Source organism: Chiloscyllium plagiosum, unplaced genomic scaffold (genome assembly GCF_037043375.1).
Source record: "Chiloscyllium plagiosum isolate Xiang-an unplaced genomic scaffold, Cpla_swu_hap1 HiC_scaffold_36, whole genome shotgun sequence".
NCBI lineage: Eukaryota > Metazoa > Chordata > Chondrichthyes > Orectolobiformes > Hemiscylliidae > Chiloscyllium > Chiloscyllium plagiosum.
The window spans coordinates 39,947,147-39,975,130 of NW_028270174.1; the positions used below are offsets into that span (position 1 = coordinate 39,947,147).

The 27,984-nt window shown below is 41.8% G+C and overlaps 2 protein-coding genes across 2 annotated transcripts in view; one reads left to right on the forward strand and one right to left on the reverse strand.

The window, feature by feature from the left end:
* nudt6 (nudix (nucleoside diphosphate linked moiety X)-type motif 6) overlaps window positions 1-14,325 on the forward strand; it is a 141,848-nt gene extending 127,523 nt beyond the window's left edge. The window contains exons 4-5 of the mRNA XM_043674063.2: window positions 10,882-10,936; window positions 13,658-14,325. Of these exons, the coding sequence (XP_043529998.1) occupies window positions 10,882-10,936; window positions 13,658-14,061 (459 nt within the window). The 3' untranslated portion in view covers window positions 14,062-14,325. The remainder of the gene's footprint in view (window positions 1-10,881; window positions 10,937-13,657) is intronic.
* fgf2 (fibroblast growth factor 2) overlaps window positions 10,208-27,984 on the reverse strand; it is a 107,895-nt gene continuing 90,118 nt past the window's right edge. Inside the window, exon 3 of the mRNA XM_043674065.2 lies at window positions 10,208-16,869. Within this exon, the coding sequence (XP_043530000.1) occupies window positions 16,681-16,869 (189 nt within the window). The 3' untranslated portion in view covers window positions 10,208-16,680. The remainder of the gene's footprint in view (window positions 16,870-27,984) is intronic.

Sequence of the window (27,984 nt, forward strand, 5' to 3'; positions counted from 1 at the left end):
ACGCAGATGAGACCCAATTCCAGAATTCCTATCCTTCCAAATTTCATCAGGTTGGTGTTTTAAAAAATTCTCAAGGTCAAGGACCAGGCTCGCAGGAAAGTAGTCTGACACAGAACAAACAGCCAAGAGGCGAGTCTGCTAGAATATAAGTGTTTTATTCCCCGCAGCGTCGCCACAACCAGGTCTCGTACTTACAACGGGTCTGGTTTATACTCACTCTACGTGTTACCGGAACTGGGAGCCGTCAGTTCTCGTAGAGCGGTTGCCAACAACCCACGCTCGGCGGTTAAACGCAACCCCGGAGCAGACTCTACCGAACTGGAGACTTTTCCAGCTGATATACTCTTTTCGAGATCTAAACATTCATGTGAACAGCAGAGCAAGGCTGAAAAACACATTCCATTCTGGTCACATACAGATAAGAAGATTCACACGGGAAGGTGTGTAATAAGATTCACACGGGACTAAGCGACACCTTCCATTTTCGGTTAGATTCACACATGTATTGGGACACAATTTTAACCCTTTCACCACATTCCACTGCTTGGCCCAATACATGTGTTACACTATGATTCACACATGTATTGGGACATAATTTTACACCACATTCCACTGCTTGGCCCAATACATGTGTTACACTATGAGCACACATGTATTGGGACACACCACATTCCACTGCTTGGCCCAATACATGTGTTACATTATGCCCATATGTATTCTTTCTAACAAGCGCCTACGTACACGCCAAATATACAAGCAAGTCAGGACATTACAGCATGTTAAAATCACCAGGACCGCTACCAGGATCGACAAGGGTGGGAACAGGAATGTCCCCGCAGTGGAGGACATACCACTCAATATGTCCCACCAATGATGAGCTGACTCCACGTCCACTACACGGGCAGCATGTACTACCTCCTGTCCATGTATAAAGGTAGACACCGTAACCTTGGTGACATTGGTTTGATGCTTTCGTAATATCTGCTTAAGCTCCTCGGATCGGTCCAATGCTCGCTTAAACCGATCCAGGGAAATGTTCCAAGGATTCATCAGCACTTTCCACTGCACCTTGGTAAAGTGGCGAGCACTGCTATAAGTGGTCAACAGATAGGTCTGATTCTGCCAGTGCCACTGATAGACATTTGAGAGGCATCCCGAGAACGGTGCTGAGGGAAGCATAGGATGTGGATTATTGGTAGCCACACAGAGCGTGTGTGGCCCAATCTGCCACATCATGTCCCTTGGAGTTTCAACAGTCCATTCGCACAGGGCCGTTCCCTTAGTCAAGCAAGGGTCCCGATACCTGTCCATCAGTAGGCAAGTTTTCCCCTGATCAGTCTGTTCACAAGCGGACAGATCATAGGTAATATTGGTATCTGGGCTAAACCACTGTCCCCTTGTCTTCAGAAAATAATATCCAGAAGATGTAATCACTGGTAATACATAATATCGACAGACCGTAACAGTGTGGGTTACATTCATGGTAACAAAGTATCCGTTACACATAGTTGCGTTACACCATGTTCGTTCTGGATGGGTTATCATCCACAATTTCTCAGATACATTCCATATTCCCCTCCACGCTTGTACATTGGGGGATGTTACCACACGCAAAAAGCGTTCTTTCTGTATTTGACCATGCAACATTTGAATATGACAGGCAGTCCAATTTAACTGAGCCGTAATGTTCTCAAACAGTTCCTGAGTGGCACCCCAGACATCCAGTTCCCATTGCAGAGATCGTATCATTATTTCAGCTGTCTCTCCTTGAGTCAACATTACGGATGGCATCCACCTTCCAATAGTATGTAGTCCTTGTGAGGTGGCCTGTCCCGTGTTAGATAATTTAGTACGGGTTACCTCAGAGTCAATGGCATTCGAGATACCCATAACAGTTCCTGCGCCTCCCAGCAGGGTGTCGTACCACGCTCGTCGCCGCCTCTTGGTATGACACTCGGGTATGAGGGGCAACTGTACCCGCCAATGAACATCAGTGTGCAGTACCGCCCGGGCCATCTGTTGACAAGTTGACATAATAGGGGCCAACTGTGTTCGATGCGACCGCACGCCCCCCGTGGCACCCCTCTTCGGTGCTGGCCCGCCCCGCGTGGGGTTTAATAACGCCTCAGACGGGGCGTTCGTCGAGGGCAGTACCATTATTAACCACATGAATCGATGACGATTCCGAATATCGGTGGCATTGCGCAGCCACAGATCTTCCCCCCGAGCTGTGACGCTCCAATGAGTCCCCGTTGTCCCGCATGTCTGGGTGCGTCGGTCCCACAAACACGTCTTGACTTGGGCATTTACCACCAGGGTGCAATTAGGCGGTATGAACGATATGTCATATTTTTTCCCCATCCCGGCGCATGTAGCACTGTGCACACGTGTACAATTGACAGTCGCTGGTGAGAGTCAGAACAACGCACTGCTGACCGGGTTCACATGTAAAATTGTCCTGCGTCCGTCGCTGGCTACTGGCCTCCCACCGCACCTCATGGCGGGCGACCGGTACCAGCGTCCAGGCCGTGATACCAATGCCCTGGAGTGGCCATCCGATCGCGAACATCGCCAATAGGAGTCGCAATCCCCATGACCACCCCATGTTCAAGGCGGAGGGCCAGCCTGCGGGTGCATAGCAATTACAACATTATTTAGGTCTCACGTAAGTAGCACTGGTTCGCCGGGACGTTTGCCCAGGTCGGGTCCCCGGGGTACATAATGGTGACCAGACTGTCCTTCCCCTGTGCTATGATTTCGGCCGGCCTGGGGGGGGCCGGTCGTCTGGCGCACCCATACCTTGGCCCCCTTAGTGTCAGTAGACCCAAATCCCCCCGTCCCACGCTCAGTAACCGTAACGGGAGCTCCCGTCTCTTCCACCGTTGTAAGGTTACATGGCTTAATGACCAATTGCGCTATTCTGTCCCCCTTCTGTATCACGTAAGGTTCAGCAGTGATGTTGACCAGGACCACCCCCAACTCCCCTTGGTAGTCCGCGTCAATTACGCCTGCCATCACATCAATCCCCTTTAGTGACAGTCCCGACCGCGGGAGGATATGCCCATAGGTTCCAGGGGGACAAATCAATCCTAATCCGGTCTTAATCACCGTAGGTTTCTGTTGGATCAAAGTCTGGGCAGTTAGTGCTCGTAGGTCCAGTCCAGCCGAAGCCGGCGTGGCCCTTACGGGAATATCAGCTTCCTCAGCGAATTTCCACATTTTAATAGGCTGAGTCTTTGGGGTATCACATACTCGTATCATCCTATTCAAGGGTGTTACCCCATTTCCTAATGGGCGGTTATTAATTTGTTTCACCACCCGAATTAGTTGCTTCTTCCAACCTGTTAAGTCATTGCAACCTCCTGCTTTTCGTAGTGAGGACTTCAGAAGCCCATTCATTCGTTCTATAAGTCCCGCAGCTTGTGGGTGATAGGGTACATGATAAACCCATTCCACGTGGTTATCGTGACACCACTGCTTTACCACCCTTCCTGTGAAATGGGAGCCATTGTCACTCTGGACCTGTATGGGCAATCCATAAAATTGTTCAATCAAATCTAAACATCGCAAGGTAGCCTGTTGATTGTTGTGACGACAGGGATGGGCTACCAAAACCCCAGACACAGTGTCCACAGCTGTACATATGTGGTTACATCCTTGTGAGGAGGGTAAGGGACCCACAAAGTCCATTTGCCAGCTCTGTCCCGGACCATCCCCCCGATGGATATGTCCCATCATGTGTTGGGGCACTCCCTGCCGCTGATGTTGACACTGCTCACACTGGTTTACTGCAGTCTTAACATCATCTACCATAAGATCTATTCCTCGGTCTCGAGCCCATTGCAAGGTTCCTTGCACTCCCCAGTGCCCAGCCTTAAGATGTGCCCATCTAGCTAGGTCCACTGAGGTGCCCCTTTGCACAATCATGGTTCGGACGATACCATCCACATATCGGTTATGTAGAGCTTCCACATCATTTCGAGATGTATGGGCATCTACGTGGGTGATGTATATGACCAGGTATTGAGCTTTCTCCCATATATCTTCCCATAACTGTTTACCCCATACTTCCCTATTCTGGATCATCCACTGATTGGCCTGCCAAGTTGGCATCCATTGTGTCATGCCGTTAACCACTGACCACGAGTCAGAGAACAAACAAACTCCCATGACCCCTGCTTGCATGACTACCATATGCACTGCTTTTAATTCTGCCCACTGACTACTTTTTCCCTCCCCTAATTCTTCTAGGGTAGTGCCTTGTTTTGGGTTAAAGGCGGCAGCTTTCCATCTACGCTGTCCCGCTTTCCATTGGGCTGACCCATCTACGAACCAAGCCGTGGCTTGTTCATCCGGGGTCAGTTCATCATACCGTTTTCCCATCTTAACGGGTGATTCCTTGTATTCAATCACCTCAAACCGTTTTTCCCCTTCCTCAGGGGCCTCCGCCACTTGCTCATGTAGGACTGACACTCCTTTCTGTCCAGTCCGCACTCTCTCCGACACATACCATTTCCATTTAATGATGCTGCTCTCTTGGGCAGTTCCTATTCGGTGGGTAGTGGGGTCACTAAGTACCCACGGAAGAATAGGGATAGCTGTTCTCATGATCACTTCATGTCCAATGGTCAGGGCTTCGGTTTCCACCAAGCCCCAGTAGCATGCTAATAACTGTTTCTCAAAGGGGGTATACCGTTCCCCTGCCGGGGGTAATTTTCGGGACCAAAATCCCAATGGCTTACGGGTTCTTCCCTGTTTTTGCCATAAGCTCCAATTGGCATAATCCCCCTGTGCTGAGACTTGCAGTTCTACAGGTCCTGACTGTATCTTTCCCAAGGATACAGCTTGCTGTATCGCTTGCTTGGCCATTTCAAATGCAGTTTGATGGACCTCCGTCCATTCGAACGCTGCCTTTTTCCTCGTAACTCGATACAAAGGTTTTAAAATTTGTCCTAAATGGGGAATATGCTGTCTCCAGAATCCGAATAACCCAATAAATTGCTGCACGCCCTTCTGGGTGTGAGGGACGGCAAAGACCTGAATCTTATTTTTAGCTTTCGCAGTGATTTCCCTTTCCCCCTTGTTCCACACGATTCCTAAGAATTTTACCGTTTGTGAGGGACCCTGGATTTTGGCTGGGTTGATCTCCCACCCATATCCTCGCATATGTTGAACCAGTTGGTCCAGCAATTCCTGAACCTGCTTCTGACTTGTCCCCTGTATCATCATATCGTCAATATAGTGCGAGATCATCACTTCGTCAGGCACTTTAAAGGCAGCCAAGTGTTCTGCAACTATCCGATGGCAGATAGTAGGGCTATGCAGATATCCTTGGGGCAATCGCGTGAACGTGAATTGTCTACCCTCCCAAGTGAATGCGAACTGTTCCTGCCTATCTTCGGGAATAGGAATTGTGAAGAAGGCATTAGCCAAATCAATTACTCCGTACCACACCCCTGGATGATGTTGGATTCGTCCTATAATAGTGACGGCATCCGGGACCGCTGCCGTCAAGGCCGGAGTGTGACGGTTTAGTTGCCGATAATCTACCGTCATCCGCCATGACCCATCGGCTTTATGTACGGGCCATAAGGGGTTATTCCACGCCGTGGTGCATGTCCTAAGCACTCCCGCTTCCAAATAATCCTTAATTGTGGCGGATATTTCTTTATGTCCGCCGGGAATCCTATACTGTCTTTAAGACTTATTACGCGATCGGCGATCGGGATGGGGAAGGGGTCCATTTTAACCTTTCCCACTAACACCGTCCTACAGCGCAAAGCCATTTTCGTGATTCCAAATTCAAACTTCCCTTGTTGGAGGTGAAGTGTTAAACCGGCCAGAATGTCCATTCCCAGGATCCATTCTCTAACTGGTGTAATGATAATTGAATAAGTTTTAATGGGCATTGTACCTATCTTTAGGGGCAATTGTACTGTTTTTCCTTCAATCAGATTACCTCCCAGCCCAACCAGCGTGACTGGGGTTCCTTTAAACTTATGGGGCGTCCCATAGATTAAAGTGGCCTCCGCCCCTGTGTCCACTAGAGCCATAACGGTTTGGACGGATTTGCGCCAATAGATAGTCAATGATACATGAGGTCGAATGTCGTCTGCTGACCATTGGCTCGTTCGTGGGCAAACCCTTGGGGCTTGGCCCGATTCCTATTGTTCCTCCCATTCATCTTCCCCAGACAGCACTGGGTAAAGACGTTTGCCTCGCCCTTCTTTGTTCTTGCCTTTCTTACTAGGTTTCCGGCCACGCCTATCCACTTTATAACACTCTCGGAGGGGAGGCCGTACCTCCTCCTCCTCCTCGTCCTCCGAGGATTCCCACCACTGGGAAGTGGAAGTTCTACCCCTTCGAGGCTCATTAACAACCGGACCCCGTGTCTGACATTTTTGTGTTAGTAATTCCACTAGGTCTTCCATAGTGGGTCGGGACTCCGTCTCTACCCGGGACACCTTCAGTCCCTTTCGTCTGCATAAGTCTTTTAATTCCGGTGTAGGTAGGCCATCAATCTCCGATGCTGGGACCTGCGCCCGTATCAAAGCTTGCCACAAAGCACGCCGTGAGGGGCCTTGGTTACTTCCTTGATTAGGGTTTACTTTTCCCCCTGCCCGAGCCTCAGGGCGACGCCCCTCCGTGCCCCTCTGAGAAGCACGGGTTGTGGGTCCCCAATCCCCCAAACCACCCATCTCCCTCATCATACTACGGGCATCTCCTAGGGTTTCTCCCCGTCCACTCAACATTATGGTTAATAACAGTGGTTTATAATGGGGGGGGGCAGTCTTCACTAGGTGGTCTCTAGTCTGTCTACTAACATTTGTGTTATCTACCTCGTCCAGCACTCCCAGCAACAGGGCATCCCGCACACACAAACGGGTTAGCCTCTGAACCCCTTCCTTAATTGTTGTCCAAGTTCCTTCCAAGGGGGGCCAATCGGACGGGAAGGGATACTGTTCGGCCACTGCCCTGGCATACATCCCAAATAAGGTCCCCATACTGCGATCTATTACCATATCCTTGGCTTGTCTGCGGTACCCCAGGTCTATGGCAGCATCCTTTGCTAATCCACCAAACTTGGGAGCATCCTGATAGTCTACCTGCACTTGTTGCCCCCCTTCCTCAAGGAGCCGAATTAGCCATAGCTCTAACGGCTCCCCAGGATTACGTCGGGTTTTCTGGGTGATAAACAGCACCTCATCGGTAGTGAAATCTTCCGTTAATTCAGAGAATTCTGCAGGAGGCTGAGCCCGCGGTAATTCATGCATAATTGCCTCCCCTTGTTCATTCCGTATAGGGTTTCCTTCCTCATCTAACATTACCTCCCGTTGCACTGGGAGACGTCTCTGAACCTGCTTTCTCCTAACCACTGGTTTAGCTTGGAGTACGGGTAGGTCCTCTTCGTACTGATCATCTGAATCTCCCCAAATGTTCCCATCCCAATGATCGATATCCCACCGATCCCCGTTATTTAACTGGGCTACAAACGCCCGTACTTGTACTGGGTCCGGGGTTCGAGGGACCTTCCTTTTCTCTTTCCGTTTCTTAGCAGACAGATACATAATAGTTCGTCCTGCTAGTTCAGTTAATGCTGTCAATTCAGCTTTTAACTTCATAATTTCCTGCCTCAACATAGAGGCATCTCCCGAACTGAGTCCCTGCTCATGTTTCAGGAGGGCTAATTCTGCTTCAGCTTTTTGGCGCTTGTCTGACTGTTGTCTACAAGCCGCCGCACAGGCCCACATCCTCCGCTGTACCCCAGGCAAGGGGTTCTTCGGCAGGACTGGGATCCTCTCAAGGGTGGACAGCAGCGACCCTGGGGTTCCTACGCCCTCGGCCTCCCAGTTCTCCGGTCGCCCCCCACCATTTCTCAAACAAACTGCCACGCCATGCCACGGTCCATGCCATCCCGGGACGGTCGGGACCTCCACAGTTTGTTCCTCTGGTTTCTTAGCCTTTTTCCAAAACATTATTCTGTATCAAAATCTTTCCTCAATTGCGATTGATCCTGCCGACTACGCCAAAATGTTTTAAAAAATTCTCAAGGTCAAGGACCAGGCTCGCAGGAAAGTAGTCTGACACAGAACAAACAGCCAAGAGGCGAGTCTGCTAGAATATAAGTGTTTTATTCCCCGCAGCGTCGCCACAACCAGGTCTCGTACTTACAACGGGTCTGGTTTATACTCACTCTACGTGTTACCGGAACTGGGAGCCGTCAGTTCTCGTAGAGCGGTTGCCAACAACCCACGCTCGGCGGTTAAACGCAACCCCGGAGCAGACTCTACCGAACTGGAGACTTTTCCAGCTGATATACTCTTTTCGAGATCTAAACATTCATGAGAACAGCAGAGCAAGGCTGAAAAACACATTCCATTCTGGTCACATACAGATAAGAAGATTCACACGGGAAGGTGTGTAATAAGATTCACACGGGACTAAGCGACACCTTCCATTTTCGGTTAGATTCACACATGTATTGGGACACAATTTTAACCCTTTCACCACAGTTGGGAGAAGGGTGTAAACAGCCCCACTTATGGCCTGCACTATCGTGGAGATGGGAATCTCCTAGTTTTCCTGCAATTTTCATGAAGTCTGGAGACCTCAATTCCTCTCTGGGATGATGAACTTTATGAACCATTGTCTAGATGTGGGAACCTTCTTAAAGAAAACCTCAAAAGATCTCACAAATACTCTCATTCCATTGTGTTTTTTCTCCTGCTTCAATTGCCCCTTCATTGCTTCATGCTGTTCTACCCATCCTAGTATTACCTCATATCCTCTATACCCTACTGTAGAGTTAATTGGTTTGTGAAATGTGTATCAATTGTATAATTGGAAAAGCTAAATAAAAGTTATTCGTGACTTTAAACCACTGTTATCAGAAACTATAACTAATTGACACCTCTATCTTTTGTAAATAAATACTGTACCATTGACAAAACAGAGTCAAGAGAAAGAAAATCATGCAATGTTTTCCCTGGTGTGCACTTACTCAAAATAATGGAAGTCTGGCCTCTTAATTAAGGCTAATTATCCCTTTTAACAATCCCACTTTGGCATTTGACAGTCTGTGGCCACCTCCAAAACTGTTTATGGACTTGGCAGTCTATTTCAAATACATACCCAACTCCATAGAACAAAAATTATGCCATCCAACATGCTTTCTGCTGCATTGTCAGTACCAATCCAGGAATTTTCCAGATTCCCTATACCCACATCTCCACATGAAAACCCCCAGTCTCTTAATCAATCTTCACAAGCATTTGTGCCTAGTCTGAAAATACTCAAGACTAATTTCAAGTGGCTGAATTGAGTTTGGGTTTCCATCGTATGAGAGTCATTCTTCTGGTCCCGATTCCTGTTCCCCAACTTCCTTGGTGAAAATAGAATCAGCCAGAAATTGAGGCAGCACTTCCAGACCCAGGTTCTGCCTGATACTTCTCATGTCTCCAGGTCTCTGAAAATCAGATTTCTGATCACGTCACCCAAGGGCAGTTTGTAATTCAGAAAAATGGGGATGATTCTTTATTTGTGATTGTGAGGAAATAGTGGATTACAAGTTCACTGTAAATGTGTTTGCAACCGAACTGCATTAAATACACTAAATAAAACCATCCAGTAGAGTCTCCTTTTCCAGGCATCAAAATCTAGATCACTTTGCAACAGGTGACATAGTCAAAGCAATACATCGAGTGAGCTAGAGTTCAGTGATGAGGTTTTTCAGCTCAATTCAGCTCACACTATCCAATTATCGCACAGGCTAAGGTGTAAGGTGTAAGGTTGGTGCAGGATAAGAGATCTGTTTATATTTATCATTAAGACAGGTAGACATGTAGATGTTAAAGACATCAAAAGGATAAGATGATAGTGTGGGGAAAAAAATCCTGAGGTAGATCAGACATGAACCAGTTAAATGGAATAGGTTTGGCCCTCTCTTGCTCCTATTTTCCATGTTATAGGAATGAGCCCAAGGACCATAAAATACTAAAAAAGATAACACCTATAAAAAATGATTCTGATACTGATAGTTTTTCCCCAGAATGTTTGAGGCACTTTGATCATAGTTACATGTAGGTGATCTCCAGAAGGCATTCTAATTACCTTTGCTTCCTTTTTATAATCAGTACAGATTATTTAAACCACATTGCAATAATTTCATATTAAATCCAATAGACATAAAATCAGACTGATCGCAAAAAACATTCAAACAATTTAATGCTTTTGGTGGGACTCTACATAAATTTTACAATCCAGAATTGACTTGCACAATTGTTTTAATGTTTTCATTAGATAGACATTGAAATACAAAAAACAATTCTCATCTATTTAAACAGACCAGATAATACAGGAAAAACTTTTAAACCAGTGCAGTACAGGACAGTACTACATAATACAAACTTTCATTGAGTACATTGAACAGGATTCAAATACATCAACACACTTCAAAAGGCCACTACTGAAAATTAATACAATAATGCATTAGTATGATTACAACCTTGCTGCAGCCTGTAGAAGTTTCTAAACATAGCAGCTTGTCTTTTTTAAAATCAACTCCACGATTCTCCCTATTAATTTAAGAACTAGCAGCATTTTTCAATTGTTTTCTTTTTAAAAGGAAATAAGCTTCCTTTCTTTGAAAAGAAACTCAACACTTCTCTCCCATTTGTTCCTAGAGCATCAGTAGAATGAAACACTGTCATCATTTCACATACTTTAAAAAAAATGTAGCTGCTTTATTTAATTTAAAAATCAACAGAAAGCATTTTAATAGTTTTGCTTTTAAAAGGAGTTTTAAAATGTAGCGAGTAATATTATATCACATTTATAACAGTTTACTTTTAGTGACTTGCACTTTTATTTCTTTTTTAAAAGATAAAAAATGCTTGGAAGTTTCCAGGAGGCCTCTCTGATCTGGGTGAAGATATTGGTGAGTACATATAAATAAAGCAGCTTTGAATGTGTTAAGCCAACAACTGTAATAATGCCATCCCACTGCCCTCCTGTACTTTAAATATTTAAGAGCAAGAATAAATATTCTCAAATATATTTGCATTTCCATTTTGAATAATTTTGGTTGTTTTGGGATTTACTTAGACTTCAGTATTCAAACATTACTTGTAGATTTATCAGTTCCACTATAAGAGAAACAAGTTATAGTTTTAAAACAGCGTTTGAATTATTAACTTATAAAACTCAATTCTTAATTGACTAAAACTAAATTATTTAAACAAAAAGAAAAAATATTAGGGTGTTACTAACAAAAGTAAATAACCAGTTAAAACTTCCTTTACTTTATAAACCTAGTCAGCTGAGTGTTACGTATCAAAGAAAGACCGGTTTTGTTAAAACAAATCATTTGGTGCTTAGGAGGCACTGTAAAGGGTACAAGACCAATTCCACTGCTGGCAAATAATTCTGGTGGAGAAACAGATCGCTAGATTAATTGAATCAATTTTAAATCCATGTTTAAACAATTTTGATCATTTGGTTTTTTTAATTTACCAGTCTGTAACATGTTACTAGGGGGTACTCATACATAAATTTGAAGTAAGAACTGACCATCTCATTATAGGATGACTTAAAAAAAGAAACATTGATTTACCATTGTTTATCTTTTTTGCTGTCTGTTTGCTACTGGCAATAATCTAATGGATTTTCTGTTACATTTTATCCTTTGCACAAAACTGTCAGTGTGAAAATACTTGTGCTTCGAGAATAATATTGCAAGTTTAAAACTTTCTGATTTAAATGAATGCTGTTCAAGAATATCAGAATTAAAAATTGTATAATAAAAGCTCACTTAATTCCAACTCAAAGGAGTCCTCTTATCAGTGTTTTGTTGCATCGAGAATGCATTGGATAATTCTGAAATTTGTTCACATACAGTCTAATTCTTGCAGCTGTGCTGTTTCTTTTATGCCTGAAATGCTTTTAAGCAATTTTCGGCATAAAAGCTCAGTGTGTATGCTATATTATCATCAAGCTAAACCTGTTTTACAGATTTACATCTGTATGTTAAAATAAATATTCACATTGGCAAGGGATTTACAACCTTCAGCAGAGGCCAGTATGCTGTTGCTAGTGGGTATTGATTAAGTTCTTTTTTGTTCAGCTGGGGTTTTATTGTGCTGTGACAATGAAGTTCAGGACCTTTGTATAAAATTCCTTGCAAAAGTTATTTTGATTCTTAAAGAGTTAGCCTAATCAAATTGGTCTCTTGTGAAGTAACTGTCATAAAAAGGACAGGAAACATATGCAGAGCACTTCAGAATTTGCTACAAAACAGAACGGCAAAGATCATTGCTGATCTACTATAAATGAAAAATGTATGTGATTTGAAAAAGTAACATTAAGGGATGATCAAATGAAGTAAAATGTAATTGACAAAAACATCTCACTTTGGAATAATATTTACTTGCATTTGTAAGTCTTCACAGCAACTGGATTTGATTGACAACCTTAAGTTAAAACAAATTATTTGATGTCTTTATTACAAGCAATTAATCGAATCAGTTATCTACCAAGATAAATCTTGTCTTCCTCTTTATTGCCATTAACACAGGTTAAACATCTGCTTAACCTTTAAAGTAACATTCCATTTTTCAAAACATGTATTGATAAAATTAGTTTTCACTTTGTTTAAATTATCATATTAAATTGTTAATAATGGCATTCAATGTATCAGAGACTGACATTTTATGCAGAATAAATGACAGAATGCCCATTGACCACATATCCCAACTATCTCCAGCTTTGACAGAAGTGCTTTACTTTGTGTAATCTGCGGCCCAATATGCACGTGCTAGATGAACTTAATTTAAAAACAAACTTGGTTCCCTACTATTCTTTGCAGATGGAACAGTATGAATCAGCAAGCGGCTATAATGGATAATGTCCCACATATGCAAACAAAACAAAAACTTAAACATCTAGATATATTAAATCAGCAATAGGTAATTTATACAAAAATTAAAGCATTGCTATCAGGAACAGTTTAAAAGGAAAATAGAATGCATAGGTTAATGAAGATAGTAACCATGTATGGTGTTCAGGAATGATTATTGCAGAATGCTGCAGAAATAATCTGGCCTTGTAGACCAAAACAAGATTCATTCAAGGAATGGGGTATGCAAATGATTTACTTGCAATACTCATAATTGCACAAAGGTATACCTGTACAGTTTTATGAAGTTCTGACATTGTAATTATTTTACAGTACCATGATAGAGTGGGTTACATTCTTTTTAATGATATCCAGTGATGGGTGTGATTTTTAACTAAAAATGAACTAACAGTTTCTCAAGGTAAAGTAACACAACCCATGGAGGAAGTTGACAGATGCCTTAAAACTGTAGCATTCAATCTGATCATACATTATGGAAACGTAGCTACATGCACTTTGTCGGGCTTTGACAGGTATTCAATGTAATTGAATGAGTCTCCAAATAGCAGGCCAACAAACCCGGAATTGGAAAGTGTACACGTGAGATGCCTTGAAAAACTTGCACCCTATTTATGCTGACTTTGTAGCTGTGGCAATGCTGCACTTCTGCAATTAATGTATGAAATCTCAAAATGTTGGTAGTTACATTACCATTTCAGACATCTTCCAAAAATGCTTAAAAATAAGTCTGGCTGTTGATTCTAGGTGAAACAGCTGTCCGAGAAGTATTTGAAGAGACCGGAATAAGGTCCAAATTTTTATCACTTCTCAGCATCAGACAACAGCATAACCATCCAGGAGCCTTTGGGAAGTCAGACATGTACATTGTTTGTCGTCTGAAAGCTGTCTCGTTTGACATCAATTTTTGCCAAGAAGAATGCCTGCGGTGTGAATGGATGGATCTGGAGGAGCTGGCCAGAAGTGAACACACAACACTTATAACCAGCAGGATAGCCAAGCTGATATTTTATGGATACAGGGAAGGCTTTGACAAGATTGATGTAAATATGACAGAATTCCCAGCAGTTTATACAGGCCTTTTTTACAAACTTTATCACAAAGAATTACCAGAGAAATACGAGAAGCTACAACCAGATGGAATCAAATAGGTTACGAAGGAAAATAGTTATTATGAAGATTAGAAATTGAATTTGTTCTATCTGTCCAATCAAATAAACAAATAATTGGTGCAATATAGAATGGGTAAAATCCAATTTTGTTCAGTGTTGAGAACTACATTTTTGCAACATTTTTATTCAAATGTATAAAAACCAAGCTTCTCAATACATCACTTCAATTTCAAAAATGGCAGATTCCCTCAGGTTTACAGTTCATATGTTTAAATATTGAATTAAAGATATATATACAAAATGCCTCTTATTATCATTCATTCATTATTTCTTCCTTTTCAAAATTGTGTTTACAAATGAACCTGCAGCATATTTTCATTTCATTCTTCATTTATAACTTCACAAAAAATAGTAGGGGAAAAATACTAAACAAATTTTTTTTAGAATATGTTTGGGTATATCAACAAATTTTACTTCTGTATTTTTTGACCAAAATAAACACCCCAAAAGCATTTACAGAGCTAATTATACAATTTAACTCTATATATGCAACATATCAAATATCTTGAAAAAGGAAACAGACAGCTTGAGGAAAGGAATTCCAGAGTGGAGGGCTAGGCATCTAAAGATAATCTATTGGGAGGACACAGGGAATCTGTATAAGACCAGAGTCAGAGGAATGCAGAGTTCTCAAATGGTTGTGGGCTGGAGGCTATTACAGAATTGGAGAGGAGCAAGATTTGAATAAAAGGTACTGAATTAAAGATCACAGCATTGCTAGATGGCAAGCAATGTTGGTCAGTAACTTGAGAGGTTATGGTTAACCAGGACTTGGTGTAAAGTAGCATTCAGGCAGCAGTTTTGGATTATTTTAATGTTAAAAAGGTGTAAGGTGGGAGATTGTCAAGAGAGAATTGGAATAGCTGCACAATTACATTTGGAAGTTAAGACATGGATGAAAGATTCAGCAACAGATTAACTGAAGCAGGAAGGACAACAGGTAGTACAGAGGTTGTACAGGCAGTCGTGATGATGGTGGTGTTGTGTGATTGGTAGCCCAGCTCAGAGGCAAATAGGATAAATGGTCAAATAATAACAATGCAAACAGTCTGGCTCAAGTTCAGCAAATGGCCAGTAATGGATATGCAAACAGTGATTAAGAAACAGAGTTTGTGGCAGAGGCTTAAGATAATGGCTTCACACATCAAACACCTTGGACTTTTACGGCTTTGAAAACAATGCTCCTGGTAAATGAAAACTAAATTTATGATAAATGTATCAATTTGTTTTATATCATCTTCAATAACGTTCTTCAGACTACAATATAATGTTTTCCATATGAAATCAATGTTGGGAAAATTATGCAAAATGCCTGACTAAGATGGGTAGGTAGAAGAGACAAAAGTAAATTAACTCAGCAGATTTACTTCAGTCTCCTTATAACATGTACGATGGAAGGGAAGGGAGCACTACAGGGAAAAAAAGGCGGATGTATTTTTAAATATGTGTCCATGGAGCTGTGTCCAGTTGAAACTGTATTTATGATGATCTGATTGTGTTTAATTTCCAATCAATGCTGCATTATGTTTATTGAAATTTGAACGTGTCAGTGTCACATAGTCCAGAGCATCAGTTATATAATTTGAAACTATCACAACACTGTGACTGTGACAGTGAAAGATGTTCAATGTCTTTAACAGAAAGCACATAATCCTGTAGGGTTCATTAGTTTTACTCAATACATATTGATGCACACTACTTTGAGTTAATTTAATGGCTAAGGTAATTCTTGGTTATTAAGACCTTAGCCATAAAGGACTAGAGTCCAGTCCAACCTAATTTACATATATTTATTTAAGTAATCTACATTGATCATTGCTTTTCTTTGGTCATCCTCAAATCATTCCAGCCCATAACTAAGAAATTCATCATCTATTTTGCTGTACTCAAAGTAAAACACAAAATGAAAAAGTTGCTAATAATTCAAAAAAGTCAGTAAAACACATTCCAAAAATGAACATAACATTTCCACAACACCTTTTGGATAGTTAACAATACATCCAAGTTAAATATTTAGGACTCTGCACATGAAACAAAGAACCAATGAATTACTGAATTTATATTTTTAAAAATGAAATATTTCAATCTGGCAGTGGGCAAATTGAAACACCTAAATGTTTGATTCTAATTGTGGACTTGTTGCCAGTTCAAACTGTGTCAGGGAATCAAATGCGACAGTTATTGGGACTGTAGTGTATGTAACCCTTTGAATGACTTGATAAGTAAATACTGTATCACAACATTAACCTCAAGTCTAAATCAAAATTACTGTGTGTTATACAGTTATGAACCAAAATTAACCATTGATGATTTACCACATAAACCAGTATATGGGATTATATACACGACACTTTGGTGTTTAACTCTGCATGATTTTAAAAAACAAATATGTGATAACATTTTACTAAAAATCACATTTTGTATAGCGTGATATTGCACAGCTGATTTACTGCAGTTTGTAAAACCGCCAAAACAACTTGAGAGCATGGCGACAAGATACTGTGTACACTGGTGCCTTTCACAGCAATAAAACAGTCATGTCAGTTTTGTGTTTGCAAAATTGCCATTTTTAAATAAATTGGGAACAGCTGGAAAAGACTATGAGCACTTTGCAGACATCGGCAGAAATAGAATTGCTTTCTGTCCTGGTCCAGTTTTTGGTCCGGGTTTGTACTGTCCAGTTCTTTTGAGAGCAACATACCAACTTTCATATTTCTTTGAACGATATGTATTGTAGTTATTTGGCTCCAATCTTTCATGGAAGAAACATTCATCTGTTGGCAATTTCTGAAATAGAAAGAAAAGTAAAATAATAGTTTATTTTTCCTCAAAACAACAAGGGGGATTTCTTATCTATTTGTCCATGCATAAGATTTTAATGTTTCAGAAAGAATCAAGTCTGTGTTCACTTCCTGTTGTCACATTTTTACAACTGTGTATAATGGTAGTGACCAAATAAGCCTCTTACACTTTAACCTCTCAAAGAGCTGTGACACTGTGGAATTCACTTCCAGAGTTAATAACAGAGGCAGAAAATATGACATTTAACATTCAGTCGAGTAGGTCAGTGAAGTAAAATACTAGATGTTGAAAAATGGAATGAGTGGATAAACATAATTAGGGTTCTTGCATGCCTAGAGCATAAGTGTTTCATATTTAAGATGACTAGCTGGTGCCCATAGTGTAGGTTTGATGAAGTATCTGTGTAGAGTCTTTTACTTGTAATTCCCAGATATTAGACTGACTGGTCTGTAACTCCCAGGATTCATGCTGACCTCAGAAACGTCAAGGTCCCTCTCGGTAGGGAATACAGAAGCAAAGTATGCATTTAGGACCTCCCCTATTTCCTCTGACTCCAGGTGCTAGCTCCCTCCACTATCCCTGAACAGCCCTACCCTCACTCTGGTCATCCTTTTGTTCCTCACATTAGTGTAGACTTTTTTAAAGCATAAACAATTTGAGAGAGATTTTCAGAGGGCTGAATTTTACAGGACATGGTTTTCTCTGTCTCCCTGCTAACTGACAAGTCGATTGATCCACCAACTCAAAAGCCAGCTGCTCTAAAAAATTTTATGCAGGGTGCAGCATTGATTTCTTTAGGGTGAAACCTCCGCTGTTTTATAAAGGTATTGGTTCTGAAGGGGTTAATGTTTGTGATATTGGCTCCACCTATTGCACCAGTGTATCTCATTCTGCTCTGGCTTTTGGAGGAAGTTATGTATTTTTACCAGCTCTTTAAGATCCTAACAATCATGTCTTACCCAAATGGAGTTGTACTTATCTCTATCATATAATAAACCTTTTTATTTGAAGAAGAACTGTATCTCTTCTGTAGATACTCTACAGTGACACACTGTGTATCATTAATCACTAGTTTGGCCCAAAACAAAAGGCAGTCTAGTGACTGCAAACTACCTAAAAACATTTGCTGAGTTACCACATAATGGCAGAAGTGGCAAATTCTACAAGATTTAGCAATAAGTCATCAGGGAAAATACTATATTGTTGCAGCAGTACAGATCTGACTCCCATGAGTAGAACAAATCCAAAAGACCAAGGAAAGCAACAGATTTGAACCAAATTAGTTTATGACTTTAACAGCATTACCACTTTAAGATGACAGTCAGTCAGTCAGCTGCTGAAATGCTATTCCCAACAAGTGGCGACAACAACAACTGTGGAAGCAGAAAGGTGGCAAACTCAGTACTCTAAAGGCAAAACTTCATTCCAAAGCTGGTCAGAAGCTCTCGGGCAGAAGTGTGGACCATGCAGGGATAGAAAATCCAGCTACACAGATACAAAGGCCTTGGTGTTGGAGGTTGTGTGTAGAGCAACTGAAGACTCCAGGAGATAAGGTTAGAAATCCCAAAGGAAAAAGGAATAGCTTATGCACATCAACTTTAAGAGTAGTACCAGATAATGGACCAGATATAGGTCAGATTTGTTCTAGTTTGTACAGTGTTATCGAAGTCTGCATTTCCAGCTGGGAATTCCGATCCTGACTGCTTCAAAAGCAGGGTATACCTGAAACAAAGCAAATGCTCTTATGTTGCGGGAAAGTCAAACCACACCCCCTTTTGTAGCAGTCAGTGTGTTGTGTTCTGAGATTTAAATTGACCAGCACAGCCTGACATTTGGACAGCTGCTGTGAAAGGTTAAATGAGGTGCTGCATTTTGGAAAGGCAAATCAGGGCAGGACTGATGCACTTAATGATAAAGTTCTGGGCAGTGTTGCTGAACAAAGAGACCTTGGAGTGCAGGTTCATAGTTCCTTGAAAGTGGAGTCACAGGTAGCTAGGATAGTAAAGCGGTGTTTGGTATGTTTTCCTTTACTAGTCTCAGCATTGAGTTTAGAAATTGGTTTATTGCGTGCAATTCTGGTCTCCCTGCTATAGGAAGAATGTTGTGAAACTTGAAAGGTTTGAGAAAAGATTTACAAGGATGTTGCCAGAGTTGGAGGGTTTGAGCTATAGGGAGCGGTTAAATAGGCTGGAGCTGTTTTCCCTGGAGCATTGGAGGCTGAGGGGTGACCTTATAGAGGTTTATAAAATTATGAGGGGCATATCTAGGGAAAATAGACAATGTTGGCACAGTGGCTCAGTGGTTAGCACTGCTGCCTCACAGCGCCAGGGAGCTGGTTTTGATTCCTGCTTTGGGTGACTGTGTGTGGAGTTTGCACATTCTCCTTGTGTCTGTGTGGGTTTCCTCTGGGTGCTCTGTTTTTTTTCCCCACAATGCAAAGATGTGCAGGTCAGGTAAATTGGCCATGCTAAATTGCCCATGGTGTTACATGCATTAGTCAGGGGTAAATATAGGATAGGGGAATGGGTCTGGGTGGGTTACTCTTCGGAGAGTCGGTATGGACTTGTTGGGCTGAAGGGCCTGTTTCATACTGTAGGGAATCTAATCTAATCTTTTCCCCAGGGTGGGGTAGTCCAGAACTAGAGGGCATGGGTCTAGGGTGAGAGGGGAAAGATTTAAAAGAGACCTAGGGAGCAACATTTTCACTCACAGGTTGGTATTTGTATAGAATGAGCTGCCAGAGGAAGTGGTGGAGGCTGGTACAATTACAGCATTTAAAGGACATATGGATGGATATATGAATAGGAAGGGTTTAGAGGAAATGGGGCTATATTAATTTAGGTTATCTGGTCAGCATGGACATGTTAGACCGAAGGGTCTGTTTCTGTGCTGTACATCTCTATGACGCTAGATAAGGCAAGTCTGGGGTTAGGATGTGAGGCAAGCATTCCATCACTTATGGTATGTTTTTGTGCAATAGTTCAGCTTAATAGTTACCCAGGAGTTAGTTGAAGTCTTTAATTATCTAACTGCTCAAGGTAACAGTTAACTTAAAAAGTGTAACCCTCTAAATTCTCAAATATTAAGGATTATTTCAGAGGGTTCCAGATGCAGAGGAATTAGCCATCAGAGTCCCAGACAATTCCCATTGAGTCAGCTGTGTTTGGAATTCCACAGGGTCCTGCCCTGCAACTCCAGCTTGCACTGCAGAAAAGATTCTCCATCAGAAAATCCAGATCAGTGATTAAGACTACACATAGAAGAAAGCAACATGTACATCATTTAACAAAATTGAAATTTGATTTATTCATTGAAACCCATAATGGGCTGGAATCATAAAATCATATGAACACTTTTTTTTCAGCTGCAATACAATGAGAAGTTTGTTAAACTTGAAAGAAGTTCAGAAAAGAATTACAAGATGTTGCTGGGATCAGAGGATTTGAGCTGAAGAGAAAGGCTGAATTGGCTGGGGCGTCTTTCCACTGCAGCGTCGGAGGTCAACCTTGTACAGATGAACCTCGATTATCCGAATACCAATTATCCAAAAATCAGATTAGCCGAAGGAGATCTCGAGGTCCCGATGGAAACATTACATCAAAGTCGTGTTTGCAACAGTGATCATGCCTTTTGTTTACAGTGATTAAACAGGCACTGTCTCCAAATGACTGACTGCCCACCCACGCTCTCTCCCCACACTTTTGCTGGAGTTCTACACAGGCGTGTACCCTAAACCCCCCCCCCTTCCCCACATAATCTCTCCAACATTGTCCTGTACAGGGCAAAGGTGGAACCTGTCAAAACGTTGCAGTAAAAAGTTATGTGTGGGGCTGTGTGTGTGTCCGTGCGCGCTCTATTTGGAGACTTACCCCACAAAGGCGGCAGCAGCAGTCTTGTTGTTGGTGTCCAGTCCAGCTGCCCCGGAGAGGGGGTGGGTGTGTACAGACTTGGGAAGGCGGGTGGGGCGCAGTTTTGGGGGCAGGGGTAGGGGAGGTGTTGCACAGGGTTGGGGGCGGGAGGACACTGTTGGGGCGGGGGTAGGTGTCGCACGGGGTTTGGGGGCAGGGGGAGGTGTCGCATGGGGTTGGGGGCAGGGGGAGGTGTCGCGTAGGGTTGGGACGGGGGAGGTGTTGGACAGGGCTGGGGGGAGGTGTTGGAGGCGGGGAGGTTCTGGTGACGGGGGGAGGTGTCGCACAGGGATGGGGACGGGTGGGAGGTGTTGGGGGCAGGTGTAAGTGTCACACGGGGGTGAGGGGAGGTGTTCGGGGCAGGGGAAAGTGTCGCATGGGGATGGGGGCGGGGCAGGTGTTGGAGCAGAGGGTGGTGTTGCACAGGGCTCGGGGCAGGGAGTTTGTTGGGAGCGGGGGAGGTGTTGCACGTGGTTGGGAGTGGGTGGGTGGTGTTTGGGGCAGGGTCTCGCGCATTTGCGCTGCTGCGTCTCCTGAATGAGGAGCAGATTTTAAAAACTCCGAGCCCCAGAGGAAAAGCATTTAAATACATTAACCGAATAATCAATTATCCAAACGAAATAGTGCCCGCCCATCACGTTTGGATAATCGAGGTTGCCCTGTAGAGGTTTGTAAAATAGTGATGAGCATGGATAGGGTGAATAGCCAAGGTCTTTCCCCACATTTGGACAGTGCAAAACTAGAAGGCATAGATATAAGGTCACGATTGGAGATGCCAGTGTTGGACTGCGGTGTACAAAGTTAAAAATCACAACACCAGGTTATAGTCCAACAGGTTTAATTGGAAGCACACTAGCTCCTGGTGTTGTGTGATTTTTAACTAGATATAAGGTGAGAGGGGAAAGATTTAAAAAGGGACCTGGGGGGCAATTTTTTCACATAGAGGGTGGTTTGTGTACAGAACAAGCTGCCAGAAAGTGGTGGTGGAGGCAGGTACAATTACAACATTTAAAAAGGCATCTGGATGGGTAAATGAATAGGAAGGGCTTCGAGAAAAATGGGCAAGTGGAACTAGATCAGGATATCTGGTGGGCATGAATGAGTTGGACCGATGAGTCTGTTTCCATGCTGTATAACTCTGACTATAAGTGTGACAGAAATCATCTGTTAAAAGAATGGAACAACTATGTGTGACACTTTAGGTAGACATACAAGAATGGTCCCCTTGCCCAGAGGTTATAGAACCATGTCAACAATCTGCAACACTCAGCATTCCTTCCATCCCCTTAGCTTTGCTGGAAGAGGGTCATGTGGTCATGTTATGTGAAGTTTGTCATTTTGCAGATACTTAGAGTCATGGAGATGTACAGCACAGAAACAGATCTTTCAGTCCAACTCGTCCATGCTAACCAGTTATCCTAAATTAATCTAGTCCGATTTGGCCCAAGTCCCTCTAAATCTTTCCTATTCATATACCCATCCAGATGCCTTTTAAAATGCTGTCATTGTATCAACCTGCACTATTTCCTTGGCAGTTCATTCCACACATGCACCACCCTCAGCATGAAAAGTTGCCCCTTTGGTCCCTTCTAAATCTTTTTCTCCTCACCTTAAACCACACACTATCCATGCCCCTCATGATTTTAGAAACTAAGATCACCCTTCAACCTCCAGCATTACTAGAAAATAGCACCAGTCTATTCAGCCTTTCCCTATTGCTCAAGCGCTCCTCCATTGGCAATATCCTTGTAAATCTTTTCTGAACCCTTTCAAGTTTCTTAACATCTTTCCTATAGGAGGGAGACCAGAATTGCACACAATATTCCAAAAGTGGCCTAACCAATGTCATGTACAGCCACAACATGACATCCAAATTTTATACTCAATGCACTTATGGACAGGAGAGATTGATAATCTACATTGATCCTGCTGAATTTAAATTATAAAATGTTACTCAAAATCTCAAGTGAAGAAAAAAAGCTGCAATCCTTGTCTATCTGCTTGTCCTGCCCAACAGTGATCAATCGGTCAGAAACTTGCAGCATTATTTTCTTCTCCTTCCAGGAACAATGATTGATTGGCTTTGCCAAACTTAGTCACACTTTTGGTTGTGAAATTTAGACACCAATATATCCCAAGCATTTGAATGCCAGTGTATTTTTATCTATTTTATTGATAATTGATTTTGTAAAATTTGATAAAACCATGGTAAAACTGCAATACCTAAAAGTTCCTATTCAAACCACAATGAGTAAGACAAATGCTGTATAAAAATACTGAAAAGACAACTTTGTCAAGTCCCATATTAGTTTATGATGGCTAAATCCAACAGAACTATGTAGCATTCGAGTATTCAAAAATCCACTTTCTACTGAGGTATTAACTTGGACCCTGAATACCTGGCCTTATTAAAATTAAGGTTACAAAATGGAGTTTGAAGTGTGCATTTTAAAATCAAGCAGTAATAAACCAAGAAAACATATTTCTAACTCCAAAAACTGCAGAATGAAGAGATAAAAACTTTTTAACAAATTAATTTCAATAACTGTTTTAAACTTAACAGTCATGTTGATTAAAAAAAGAACAGTAGCATTTCAAATCATGTCCAAAAATAACAGATTCAGACCATGCTGTTTACCCCCTTGCACTTTGTTCAGCTTCCAAATAAGATGCATTTCTCTTACTTGCACTTCTGCACTTCCCAGTGTGAAACTCTGAATACAACAGAATTCCTCAAGGAAATGTAATTCTTCAATTCTGACTGAGTAGCAAAGCACAGAAGTTCCAGTGTAGGAGCTTTCTTAAATGACTGAAATATTAATCAATTTAATTTCCTCAATTAAAAAAAAAGTATGAATGATGATTTTAATCCTCAGGATTTGCATCATATCATTGATGTTCTGGAAAACATTTTCCTTACTTTTTTTCTAAGAATATGGATAATTAATAGAAAGGGTCTGCATCTAAACCATGTAGCCTCAAGCAACAGAAATAACATCTTAAAGTATTTGCAAACAGAATAAAATTGCTTCAATATTCACAAAGTACTATTCCAATAATGACATTTATTGAAACAATCTGAAATAGCTAAATTATCTGAATTTTTGTAAAGAATTGGAAACTCCAGTGTACAAGTCCTACCATAAGACCAATTTTGCCTCCTATCAAATCTAGAGTACTGATATGATGTGACCTCGACAATAGGATTCTGATCTTCAGATTCCTGAAATGAAATCAGAGGCTTCAGCAAATAATTTGTTGCTCTCATGAGGAAGCTACTGTGAGATAACAGGCTGAGAAACATAGAAAGTAAATACCACACAGATTAGAAAATGCCAAAATGATCAGGAAAATAAAGCCACCCATGTTAAACTGAAGATACAGACTGCAAACGTTGCTGTCTTGCACTCCAAATTCCAACGCATTTCCTTGTCCAAATTCTTCTCTTTACCTCTCCTGTTTGGAGGATAACAGGTTATATGCCGGTGTACAGTTGCACTTGTAGCAGCAAAGGACATACAGCCAATGGTTTTTGTTACCCAAGTATGGATGTGTCAAAGTAATCAATTACCCCACAACCAAGATACTGCTAAAACACCAAACAGAACAATTCTGGATGCCAGAATAGACAATCACCCCTTATATCTACCTGCCATACTAATAAGAAACACATTGGAAAGGTTTTGCTGTCAAAAAAAGGGGATAATGGCACTCTCCATAATTTACTCATAAATAGCATAGTAATTGGAAGGAGAAGTAGTGAAATGAGAAAATCCAAATGTAGTTGTCTAAGCTGCACCATTCCAAGGTTATTAAAATGCTATTCTCATAAAGCTACCTGGTTGTCAAAATCAAATCAAATCAAATTTCATTTACATAGGGTACATAGGATCTAAACCTGCATGCATTTAAGACTCGTAATTGGTCATGCAAGTACCACTTTAATGGATATTTGTAAATTACTGTCAAACAGCCTATAATTATAAAAGCCTCCTTCAGTCACAGAATTGCTTGCTCATCTTAACTGCAATTTTTACTTGTTTTCCTCTACTTGTTTAATTATTGACTTCAGCCCCTTGTATAATTTTAGCAAGATTTCCCTCCTTTTATGTTCCATTCCCTTTGAAATAAATGCCAGATTCCATTTGCCTTCTCAATTACCTGCTGAACCTGTAAACTACCCTTTTCGAATTTCTGCATAAAGACTCCCAAACTCCTCTGTGCTGCAGTTTTCTGCAGTCAATCTGAAACCAAGAGGTGTTAGCCTGACTGTAAGTTAGGAAAGTGCTAGACTGAAAATGGCAGAGGTGCAGATAGTGAGGAGGATTGTCAAAGGATAGGGCAGGATATAAATAGATTGCGGATTTGGATAGAGAAATGGCAGATGGGGTTTAATCCGGACAAATGCAAGGTAATGCATTTTGTAAGGTCAAATTCGGGTGCAAATTATACAATAAATGGCAAAACCATTAGCAGCATTGACAAACAGAGGGATCTGGGCGTACAGGTCCACAGATCCCTGAAAGTAGCAACATAAAAGGATAAAAGGTAGTCAAGAAGGCATACAGCATACGTGCCTTCATCAAATATAAAAGTTGGCAACTTGTGATACACATATACAAAATGTTGGTTAGACCACATTTGGAATATTACTTGCAATTCTGGTTGCCACACTGCCAGAAGGATGTGGATGCTTTGGCGAGGGTGCTGAGAAGGTTTACCAGGACATTATTTGGTCTAGAGGAGTTTAGTTATGAGGAGAGGTTTGAGTCAAAGTTGTATAGCACAGAAACAAACCCTTTGGTCCAACCCGTCCATAGTTACCAGATATCCGAAATTAATCTAGTCCCATTTGCTAGTATTTGACCCATATTCCTCTAACTCCTTCCTATTCATTTGCCCATCCAGATGTTGTAATTGTTGTAATTACAATTAATTGTTGTAATTGTACCAGCCTCCACTACATCCTTTGGCAGCTCATTCCAAACATGCACCACCCTCTGCGTGAAAAAGATGGCCCTTAAGTCCCTTTTAAATCTTTCCCCTCTCACCTTAAAATTATGGCCTCTAGCTTTGGACTCCCTTACCCTGAGGAAAATACCTTGATTATTTACCTTAGCCATGCCCATAATTTTGTAAACAACTATAAGGTTACCCCTGAACCTCTGACGCTCAAGAGAAAATAGCCTCAGCCAATACAGTTTCTCCCTAGAGCTCAAACCTTCCAATCCTGGCAACATCCTTGTAAATCTTTTCTGAACCCTTTCAAGTTTCACAACAACCGTTCTATAGCAGGGAGACCAGAATTGTGCACAACTATTCCAAAAGTGGCCTAACCAATGTCTTGTAGAAACTCAGGTTGTTTCCACTGGAAAGACATAGGCTGAGAGACAACCCGATAGAGATCTACAAAATTAGAGGTATAGTTAGGGTGGAAACATCAACTACAAGCTGGGACAGGTTCAAGGTAAGAAGGGAGAAGTGCAGGGAAGAGTTTTCACAGAGAGTGACGTGAAATGCATCGAGGTGATGGAATCAGGCACATTAGCAACGTTTAAGATATTATCTTGATAGATACATGAACAGGAGGCGAACAGAAATAGATACCGCATTTGGACAATCAATAGCAGTTCTAATTGGAATTGGCACAGGCTTGGTGGGCCAAGGAACCGGTTTCCGTGCTATATTGTCTTAAATTTGTTTTCCTTTCTCAATCTTCAAGTCTTATTGGTTCAAGGTATGTTGTTTGCCCTTTTAAGTCCTAAATGACTCGTTTCTCTTGCTGTAGTTATCAGCTTATGATTTTAAAAGAGCTTTTGTGCTGCAGTAGTACTGTCCTTACCTTTGAACCAGGAGGCTCAGGTTTAAACCTCATCCACATCCTTGGACAGGGAGATTAGAAAATATCAAAATATTTTAACTAAGTGGCAAATGGTGATAAATAACAAAGAAAGTTTTGCAATATTAGATAGATTATGTGAATCAAATACAGGCAGGGAGGGGGAAAAAAAAAAGAGTGGTTTAGCCATTTAATAGAGAGGCAAAGACACATGATCAGGAGGCAAACAGAGGGTTAAATACTAAATATGGGAAATAAGTATTGTAAAAGCAAAATACTGCAGATACTGGAAACCCGAAACAACATAAAGTGCTTAAAAGTACACAACAGCATGTGAGGAGAATGAAGCATGGAGTGATAAACTACAGAAGGTACATCGGAAAGAATAATTGGTAGTCAGCAAATGGATCAGTTAGACGCCTTCCCAGAGCCATAAAACACACCAATTGAACTGAATAAGGTTCTAGAAGTTTTCCCACACCTCATGTGGAGGAGGTCCCATCTTCTGAAGCTTCCAGTCACTTGGATGACAGCTTCAAAAGACCGAGCAATGCTCCAGTTCAGTAATGGGCACTGCTGGGATTGCAGAGAGGTCCATGCAAGAGGCCCCATGAATCCCAGGTCGAGGCAAGTCCAGAGGCTTTCAATGGGGCTTTTTTTGGCAATTTGTGATGGTGATCTATTGTGGGTGGGTGGGTTTGGGGGGAGGGGGAGAGAGAGAGAGACACACACACACAGACAGACAGACAGAGATAGAGGGGGGGGGGCAGGGGGAGAAAGAGAAAGATGGATTTCAAAAGGCAGTGGAGTAGGAAGGGAGGGAAAGGAGATATTTTCAGGGGTTGCTCCTGGGGCACTCTGAAGAAAGCACCTCCCCATTTCTTTGCCATTTTAAGTACTTTAAAAAAGCATTTGAAGTTCTCACTCCCATCATATGATGTCACAGGCAGCACAAATTGGGATGAATTAAGCTTTTAACAAGCTCATTTGACACTTAATTATTTGTTTATGTTTGGAGCAGAGGTTGCTGATTTTTCTGCCTGATCATACATTGGAGATGCAAATCCTGCCCCAAAACGTGTCATTCAGAAGGGACATGAAATCTCCAGCTTATGTTTTAAGTTGATCATATCAGATTGCAGCTTCACTCAAATCCGTGCAACATTTCAATAGGCTTTAGCAATCAGAAGTAGGTACAAAAACCAAATCCTTTTTCTTCCCCACCCAGACCTCAGACCTAACTGTCAATCATACTGTCGTCTCAAAGTTCTTCAAGCTAAAATCAGTATAATTCAGCATTCAACAAATCCTTCACCTTGTATATGAAAGAAAAATTTATTAACTCACAGGGAA